Source organism: Papio anubis, chromosome 10, assembly GCF_008728515.1.
Source record: "Papio anubis isolate 15944 chromosome 10, Panubis1.0, whole genome shotgun sequence".
Taxonomy (NCBI): Eukaryota; Metazoa; Chordata; class Mammalia; order Primates; family Cercopithecidae; genus Papio; species Papio anubis.
The window spans coordinates 93533560-93543664 of record NC_044985.1 but is presented as its reverse complement, the minus strand read 5'-3'; the positions used below and the strand labels follow the sequence as shown (position 1 = coordinate 93543664).

The following is a 10105-nucleotide window of genomic DNA, read 5'->3' as shown; positions in this document are numbered from 1 at the left end:
ACTAACAATCTTTTTAAAAGTACAATCTCAACATTGTTGCCAAAATTACTCTTTTAAAATTCAGATCTGATCACGTCATTTCTCCTCAAAACCTTTAATAACTCTGCGAGCTTACACAATAGAAATCAAGCTTTTGAATATGAATATGACAGAAGATCCAAAATCTGTCTCCAAGCTCCTTTATTTTTATTTCCTGGCCTCCTTTCTTTGGACCTGCTTCTACTCCAGATATACCAGGTGATTTTTATGTTCAGAATGTGTCCTTCACTCATGCCTTTATGCCTTTGCTTTTGAAGTCCCTTATCTCCTTGTCCTTTCTGACTCCCCTTTTGTCCCCTGGATCTTTGTGTGACTTAAGCTTCCACCACTTATCACTGTTTATCTTGGGCTATGGTTAGTTGTGTATGATCTGCTTCCCTCACTTGGCTCTGAATGCCTTGAGGGCACTAGAGCAGATGAAGATGTAGCATTCAATGTGTGTTTATGGTTTTTATTTCTTTTCTGTTTAAAAGGGTCCAGACACTATGAGGCCACTCCAGCCAACAGTGTGGAAAAGACAACTGCAACAAGATGTTAAAACAATATTCTTTTCATATGAGAATCTACTGAGGGGCTGGCCTGATTAACATCAGGTCACAAAAATGAGAGTGAAAAATTGCCCCTTCCCATGTGCAGATGGACACAGGAGATGATATCGAAGATTTGTTTCTATCAGATAAAAGATATAAAAATGGGACAGAGTGGGATTTGGTGAGAGAAGACTGATAAGGGATTCCCCACATTGTCTGTGTGTCACACTTCTCTTTTGGGGGAGGTGTAGGGGGGTGCTACCTTCCTATCCTAAGTTTAATAAAGTGATTTAAAAGGACTACTTGGAAAGCACTGAAATGTGTTCCATGGTGTTGGGGGACACAGATGTTGGTAGACACTAGATTTTTCAGGCTGGAGAAATCTAGTGGCTAGAGGAAGCTGATGCCTCTGATTGGCAGGTCTGAGGAGTGCTGCTGAGTTGGGATCTGCCTCCAATAGAGTTATTAGGGTAGGTGATACATGCAGGCCACGTGAGAGATAGGTGGGAGAGAGAGTTGGAGAGAGACGTCTTGGGTCCTGTCCAGTAGGACTGCCTAGATGGGCTAGATGCCTCAGTAGAAAGAGGCTGGAGGTGTATCACTGGATGTCCACGGAAAAAGAGAAAAGATCTGCTTAAGCCACCACAGTCATGGAGTGCACCATCCCCAATCAAGTAAGACCCCTCCTTACTTTTTCTAACCCAGCAAACCCAGCACCTGTCAGGAGGGAAAAAAGTGAGTCCATAGAGAAGGAAACAGATAACTATGCCACAACCTCAATGCAGGCTTGCAGCCTGAAGGCAAATCCATGGTACAGATCTTACGCCATCCGTTCAGCGTTTTCATTATTTCATGCATTGGACGTTTTAATGTCTGAAATGAGACTCTTTATAATCGAGACTTCTTTGTATAATCAAAATAATTTTATGATCTGAGAATGACTAAAAAGTCATGGGTTTGACCAAGTCTTCGGCTTGAGGCAGGGGAAGATTTCTTTCACCATTCAGTAGGATGTTTAAAGGAACCGTGAGAGACAAAAATAAATTTGTGTTTTGATCAAAATTCATATGAGTCATGCTTGTTCAACATTCTGGTTACACAGGAAAAGATGAAATATTGGTACTCCGGTATTCACATAATGAGTGTTTTCTGCTTTTTGTGCTTTTGAAGCAGAAAAATGGCTGAGAAGTCCCCTTGGCTTGTGTCTTAGTTTTCTGATGCTAAAGAATATCAGCATATTTTTGTTTACTAATATTCCCCAAATTCAACAAGAATGTCTGAAGTGTGCATTCCACATCTAAGGCTTAATAGGGCGTTCTCATATTTTGTGCTGTGAACTGCAGATCCTTGTTTTCATAAGGAAAATCTAAGTGACATGTCATGCTTATAATGAGGCTGGAAGCAGGGTGATGTTAAAATATTTACTGGCTGGTACACTATTATAAGTTAACATATATACTAGAAAACTTGCTTTTATTCTCTAAACAATATGAATTATAAGACTGCTTACTGAGTGATGTGTGTTGCAGTACAAATAGCGTATACAATTTTCCTAGAAATTTCCAAATAAATTGTTGAATTTTAGAAATTTTTGGTTGATCTTTGCTTGACTTAGATGTCACTTGCTGGATTTTTTTTGTACAAGCCATGACTTGATGCAGAGAACCGCATAAAATGCTTCCAATGACTTCAAATTGATTGCCATTGGATGACTTGTATTTATTTATTTAAAAAAAAGCATTTCTGTTTTCATAAATGATATTTATTATTCATAAACCTGTTTTATCCTTTGCTGAATAGCAAATATATAAACATTTTTCTAGCCCTTGTAATACTGAAATATAATAAGGTATTATATATCTTGTATTTGATATCATTAACTGTCATAAAAATGTTTTATTAGAATATTTAATTAGGTTAAACCTAATCCATTAGATGAAACATCTATTGTTGGGCTGTTTGGGTTAAAATTCTGGCTCTGCCGTTAAGTTTTAAATGACCTAAGCCCCAGTTTCCTCATCTGTAAAATGATGATGTTGATAAATACAGTAGAATTAGGAGTTAACGCATGTTTTTAAGGATGCCTGGCACAATCACTAAATAAGAATAAAATTAAAATTGGTAATACCCACATCAGTTGGGCTTTGGGTAGGTTTAAAATGGAGGTGACTATGAATATGGACCATAAAAAACTCCTTACCTTAGGCATCTGTTAGTCCGAATCATCCCATAGGCTAGCCTATCTATTACAACATCCTTCTGTTTGTGGCCTTAGGAACCTGTATTACCCCCTTAGTTCCTGTTGTCTATCTTTTATACCATGCTAAGAGTTCAAGCCCTGTGGTGACTAGTTTTCATAAGCAACCACATGAGAGAGGTTCTTAGGGGATTAGTGACTGACAACAGGTGACCATAGTTAAGGTATGGTTATATGTGCATGAGGTATCTGCCTACCAACATGTCACTAAAGGCACTATCTCCTCTGGGGGGTTCCAATCTCCTTCTGACTTGTAATGCGGGGATGAGGTAGGCAAGGAAGAGCTGCGGCAGGCTGTCTGGCAGGAAAGCAGGCTGCTAGGTGTCAGTATGACCTCCTGTGCTGCCCACCTGGGCTTCCTGCAACAGTTTGTAAGGCACAAGCTAGTTCTCAGGAGCCTTTGGGGGACAGTAGCCACTGGTGATGCCTGGAAGCCAGGGCTTTTGCGGGGACTGGAGCAGGATCTTGAAGACCTTCTTCTGTCCCTTTGTATATGCTGGAATCAGAGGACGTCTGTAGAGCACAGAAGAATAGGTTTGGGTGGTCAACGTGGGCATTGGTAAGGGGGAGGAGGCTTGGGCAGCAAGTCTTTCAATATTGGAGCAACTTATTCAATTAAGTAACATGTAAGTTGCCTGAAGATCAGCCTTGGGTTCAAGAACATTGGCTTGTCTAGGCTAGAGTGTTTCCTATCTATGCCTTTCTTTGTTCCTAAAAGGAATAGGCAAGTATCCTATATGTTCAGTCCTACTGAGTAAGATGATAGTTTTTATCATTTCTCACTTGACAATGAGATCTTTACCATAGGTGGCATGACAAGGAAACAAACTCCACTGCCGTTTTTTTTTTTTTTTTTTCTTTTTTCAAAGAAAAAAAAAAAGGGGGTGCAAAAATTTATTTTTTTTTTTCTGGTTTTTAAAATTTTTATACTAACATAAATGTTCCTCTTTTTTTTTTTTTTTTTTTTTTTTTTTTTTTTTGAGACAGGACAAAAGCTATAAATATTGGTGTTCCCAGTTCTTCGTCACCCTGAGGATCCCAGTCTAAACCTACCTAACTCCCTGGCTCTAGGATTAGGGACTCTAGGATTTTGGACTTCTGTTTCATAGGAAGAGGACAGTATTGGAGAGAAAGACAAGTGTGCCTAGGTCAAGGGTTACAAACTCTAGATCTGTAGTTTAATGCTTATCATAATGAGTGAAAGAAGAGGAGTGGGAGAAAACAATAAGCATAGCTAGGCATAGCGGCCAAGTCAAGTGAAGAAACCCCATCTCAGAGGTACCCATGGACAGTTCTGATCAATGGTCACCAAGAGTGAAGATCCAAATCTGGGATGTGTGTGTGAACTTTCTGAAATTTGAAAACACTTTGAAGGCCAAATAAAGCCTATTTGGAGGCCACAAATTTATTACCTCAATTGAGGCCTGGGACACAGATTGTCTTGGAATTTAAGGGAGTAGAAGTAGGAACAGCTGACACATATTTGTGAGGGAAAGGCATGAGAGGTGGAAAAAGGGGCTTTAAAGAGTGTGTCTATGATGCTGCTTCATCATGCTCAAGAAAATCTAGTGAAGGGCTTAATATTTTAAAACAATTTTATGTTGCTAGACTGTATACTTTTGACAATTTTCTAGCCCTAAATTCTTGAAGTCTCAGGTCTACAAGCAAGTGCCACATCATAAACAAGAAGAGGAACATTGATCTTTCTGTAAGTTACACTGAATGTTATCCTGTCGTCCTCCACTATTTATCAGTTATTTGTCTCTTGTCAAGGCAAATAAACCTTTCCTTGCCTTGTTAACTAATAAAAAAGAAACCAACAATTTTATGGTGATTCATGCTACTGGACAAATTTAATCCTCGTGGTTTGAAGACTCTTGAGTGACAACGTGTTGCTGATTTTAAGGAATTATTAGACGTACACTAATAATTCTTGCTAGGTTCTACAAAATCTTCATTATTAGCAAAGGCAGACTGAATGAGAAGTGATGCCATTAATAAGATTAGTAGGTTTTAGTCAAGTTAAAATAGTCTTGAGGGTTGGAAAACCTCTAATACAGACAGAAGTATTTCCTTTACCAGTCACAGCTTTCTATGTCTTGGTTCCTAGTTTGACATCAGAGGTAGGGATGCTGTCTCAAATAGTCTTTGGGATAATTTTTATCCATTAGAGGCCTGCAATGGAGCTCTTTCTCCTTAAACACATTAGCAGGGACTGAATGAGCTGCGTGTTTCTCAAATTTTTGAGTGCAGATGAATCACCTGGGGGAATGTTAGTAAGTTGGTCTGGGGTGGAGCCCAGAAATTTGTATTTCTATCAAGCTCCCTGGTGAAGCCTGAGCATAATCTGAGCTGTAAGGAGCTAAAAGATGAGCAGGGGTGCAGCTATGCCACATATATGTTTTTGTGGCCTGTATAGTATCAATTCCTCTCTTCTGGCAGGAGTAGCCTGAATTAACTTTGGAGGAAACGTTTCCTCTCCGTGATTAGCTCAGGTAGTATGGAGAACAATAAAGCCACTTCGCCTCTTATTCTCCTACTATTCCAACCACCTGTGATTGACTTGGGTATGTAAGCCAAGCCTGATCAATTAGCATAAGTAGGCAGGATATCCGAGTATTAATAGTTCAGTGATTTTCAGACCCTGGATTTGAGCTACTACAAAGGGGCTTTCTTTGGTAGGTTGTGAAATCTGGAGTTTCTGGTGCCCATTATGGAAGGGGTGCCTGACTGAGAAGGAAGCCAACACAGAGGAAACAAAGCTGAAAGTTGGAAAAGGAAAGATTCCTGATGACATTGTTTGAGGGCCTGGATCTAGCCATGCCTGAGGCAGATACACCTGGGTAGTCAGTTACTTGAGCCTACAAATTCACCTTTATGTTAAAGCCCGTTTAATTAGAGTTTTTGTCACTTGCAAAAGATAGCATCCTGCTAATACAGTAGGGATAAAAATAAATTTCCTTATTAATTGAGCTAATATAAAATCATTTAGTATAGGCCCTGACACATAATAGAAACTCAGCCATAATAATAGCCTTGTTTTCACAATTTTTCTTTGGTTGTATTACACACACACACACACACACACACACACACACACTATATATATATATATATAATTTTTTTTTTCCAGAGGAGAAGCAATTAAACAGTCTGAAACCAAAACTAGCAGTTAGGTGACAAGCAATTTTATTTTGCAAAACAATCACTATACAGCAACAAATACATTTGCAAATTTGATTGAAAAACATGAACTAACTACAACCAGCCATTGAAGAAATGCCTTTCTATGGTAACAGGCTCTAGAATTATCAGAAGAAAGAAACCCCCCACAGATTTGTAACGGTGTGTTGGAACCTCGGAATCCCAGCATACAGAGTATACTTTTTGTTGATTTTTTTTCTTTTTGCTAAAGTTGAAGTAGATTTTTATGATTGACATTTTATTTTCTGAGTTTGAAAATAAGCTTTTTCCTGCAGAGGGTCTTGGCCTTCACCTACACACCCAAGCAAAATCCTAGGTGTAAAAAAACCCAAAACATCAATACTTATTTTAGCACGTCAGTCTTTGAAGGAATGCTTAAAATTTCCTTACCAAGCCATGAGTCTACTTTATCTCTGGTATTTAGACCATGAGTAGTTTATTTTCCTTATTGTGACTTGAAAAATAGAAGAAAATTGTAATTGCAGCGATGTCAAAATCAACCACATTCAGATTATTTAATAAAATACTGACTTATATATTGGCTGATTATTCCATGTTTGCTGTATTACTCTAGGGGTGTGTGTGTGTGTGTGTGTGTGTGTGTGTGTGTGTGTGTGGAGAAGGTCACTACAATCAGTACATTCTTCCATTTAATGGCTTTCTTTCAGCCTTCCTCAGCCATACATAGCTGGTGTTACACAGGTGTCATGCTTGTAGGTGGGATGTCAGCCCATCACGCTGCTGGAACTCAGCAGGTGAATCCAGAGAGAGTTGGTTCCTAAATGAACGTGGCCTTTGGAACTCATCAAGAACTCGGGTCTTTCCTGCATCATTATGAGGTATCCAATTTTTGGTTGCAAGTGACCCAGAGGGTGAGTTCACTGGAGAAGTAGGCCTTTTAACTCTTCACAGCTCTGGATTATTTATGTATTCTTATACAGGTTCTCAAAGGCTAAAGCCAGAGAGAAACTGGCAAAGTAGATCTAGAATTGAGACCACGAAGATTTCATTCCTAGATCAGCGTATGTGTGTCCCCACAAGAGTGGTGCTCAAAAAGCTTAATTTGAGTCGTTATCTTGAGAGTGAAGGCAAGATAGGTTCTACCCCTTAACCTCACAAGAAGACATTTAACCTGTGTGTTTCTCTCTTTTACTGGCACAAATGATCAGTTCCTTTCTGTTAACTTTAATAAAGAATTGTATTTCCATACAAAGCAAGAACATTTATTCATTATAATTTTGTTGTAATTAGAAATAAACATTTGTTTTAATGCCAAATCTAGTAGTTTGGTGCCTTGTATAATCTTTATTTTTGGTATGTATTTGTAATAAACTGACTTTTAGTATGTAGAATGTTTACCTAGTGTTAACTTACATAAAAACTTTAAAGAATGTTGAGAAAAATACTTATTTCACAGGTTAAAACTTTTCTAATGAGCTGTTAACTTCTTTCTAGATAAATTTAATCACTATTTAAGACTATCAAAACATGTAACAAAATACCCTAAGTCTCCACACACCTTTCTTCTATTTTCTGGTGCACTTCAAGGGAAGCTGATGAATAAATTGCCCAGATTGGTCAAATCAAACCTCACAGCAATTAATAGGCAGAAAATAGACATATCTATGATCCTAAGGTTTCTAAGGTTTTGACTATTAAATAAAATAACTGATTTATAAATGGTTTAAGACATGTTTGCCTGTGTAAAATCTCTTAGCTGAGAATGAGTGGTGTGGGTTTGCTCCTAGGGTTTCTTGTATGGCAGTTACATTGGTTGCCATATCCACTGGGTCACCAAAAAGCACCTGTGTCTCTGTCTCTGCATCCCTTGGCTTTTGACTTGGATGTTTCTATACTTCCCTGTTGCCTCAGTCCATCCTCATCATTTCCTCCTTTATATTCAGGAACCGATTTGGCTCAAAGAGATCATACGCCTAGTGGACCATATGATTTTAATGGTTCAGATCCAACCTACCAGCCCTGAGCAAGAAAAAGAAAAGATAAAATACTAAAAAGTGTCCATCCAGCCTGGTAGCTCTTTGTCTGAATCAGGCCATTGACTATTTCATTGCTTATTTGTAAGTCTAAGATGAATGATTTGTGAGAGGAATTAATTGATTTGTGAGTTCTAGACTGTATATACAGTCAGAACAGTATTATCTCTGATAAATAATACTAGATCACACTGTGTTACTTTACAGAGTGCAATGTTGGAGTCTTGGAAAAAAACTGATTTAGATATCTGTGTCTCAAGTGTTTTATAGCTATAGCTTCCCAAAGTATTGTATTTTTTTCTTTCGGATCAGGGGATCTTTACTTTGGGTAAGAAAGACAAACATCTTCTATTAGAGAATTTAATAAACAGATACTACTTGGAAAAATGAGAAAACATGTTTCAAACTATTACTGTTAGTTTCAACTTTCAACTTTAGCAAATGGAAAAAAAGAAAAGTAAAGAAAACATCTTAAGTCGGTTTCGTGAATAATAATAGGCATAAACCCCAAACTATCCTGTGATTAAAAATGAGATAAATCCATAATCTTAAACCAACAATCTGTAAACCCTTTCATGTATAACTGGACCCACCCCCACAAACTCCATGTTGGTGAAAGCAAAGAAAAATAATTTTTTTCTAGCATCACGGGAGAGACTTGTATCTGGCACTAAAACAGGGTTACGGCTTTGAGTTGTTACAGAAAGCAACTTCATGCTAAAATTTTTTGTCTTTTTTAATGTATTTTTTTTAAATAGGGAGAGAACCCTGCTAACATCTACTTTCACATACCTAAAATTGCAACACCAAAGGGTGCAGGAGACACAGATACTGTGAATAAAGAAGTATAATATTCAAGTATATGAGGAAGTATCACAAATGGCCACAGAGAAATATATATATATTTATATCTATAATACTGTATCAAACAGATGGAAAGGGGGTGTGAAACTGGTAGTGTGGACACAAATCTAGCTGATCAACTGACATTCTAATCAGACACGAGTCCATCCTAATGAAAGTGCATCATTCCTAAGGGATGCACTTTTACACCACTTCCTCAACCACAGCTCAAATGCTTTGCAATCTATTTTTTTAATTAGTTAAATAATTTATTGGATTGACATACTCTGATATAATTATCCAGGTCCCAAATGTTAATAACTTAATTGAATCTTTCTTCCCATTTATACAAAATAACACTTTAAAAAAACTTATTTCTTACATGCTCTTCCCTTCCTGCAATCAGACTCCTTGGTTTAATTTAACCTGAAATAAGTTACAATGGGCAGTTTTTATCTTCTCACTCAGAAACAGAATAGTGAAATGAGCAGCTTGGATTTAACAAGGCCTTCAGAATGTAGTGGATAGCCTTCAGGCACATGAAAGGTAAAAATGCAATTTTTAAAATAATACTCCATGCAAAACAGAGCAGAGCAAAAATAATTGTCCAATTGAACCCATGTAAAGCCAGTGTCTTCCTGTTGCAAATGGAAATCAGGTCAATTTCTGCATGTACTATTCATTTTTTAAATATAAAATTGTAACAATTACTACAGTTTGGGGATGAGATTATTTATTTTATGGTTTATAAAGAATGAATATAACACCTGCTCAGAGCCCACTCCTGCCAAGAGCTCATGCCTAAATATTATTATTTCAATGCTAAATGAGAAATATTCACAAGCCCTGCTTAGCGAGTGCAGCAGTGACATCCTCAGCCAAAGTGGCAAGCTGAGGAGATTCAAGCAGGTTGATGCTTCCAGACGAGGAGACGTTGCTGAGTCGTCGGGGTGATGCCACGCTGGATCTGCCTGGGGACTGTGTAATGATCTCAGCCCCATGGTCCACACGGGCTTTAGCATGCTCTCTGAAGTTCAACTTTTGGCTGTCAATCTGTTTAAGACAAGCATCAGTCCTCGTTAACTCAGGCATCTTAACTGGCCCCTACTTCTTTCTCCATCTCCCAGGGCTGATATTAATGACTTCTATTCACCTCTGTTATCCCTACTTCTTATTTGTCCAGGTCTTCAATCTGGGACCTATTTTGATGAAGAGTATTTCAGAAGAATTTTTTTTTT

At 37.9% G+C, this 10105-nt stretch overlaps 1 protein-coding gene across 26 annotated transcripts in view; it reads right to left on the bottom strand.

Moving 5' to 3' along the window:
• Nucleotides 1-5992: 5992 nt before the first annotated feature.
• The window catches only part of MAP2 (microtubule associated protein 2), a 306179-nt gene continuing 302066 nt past the window's right edge, over nucleotides 5993-10105 (bottom strand). For all 26 annotated transcript variants that reach the window (XM_009182940.4, XM_009182939.4, XM_009182943.4 and 23 more), the window contains one exon: nucleotides 5993-9920. In XM_009182940.4, coding sequence (XP_009181204.1) covers nucleotides 9705-9920 — 216 coding nt within the window. In that variant the 3' untranslated portion in view covers nucleotides 5993-9704. The remainder of the gene's footprint in view (nucleotides 9921-10105) is intronic.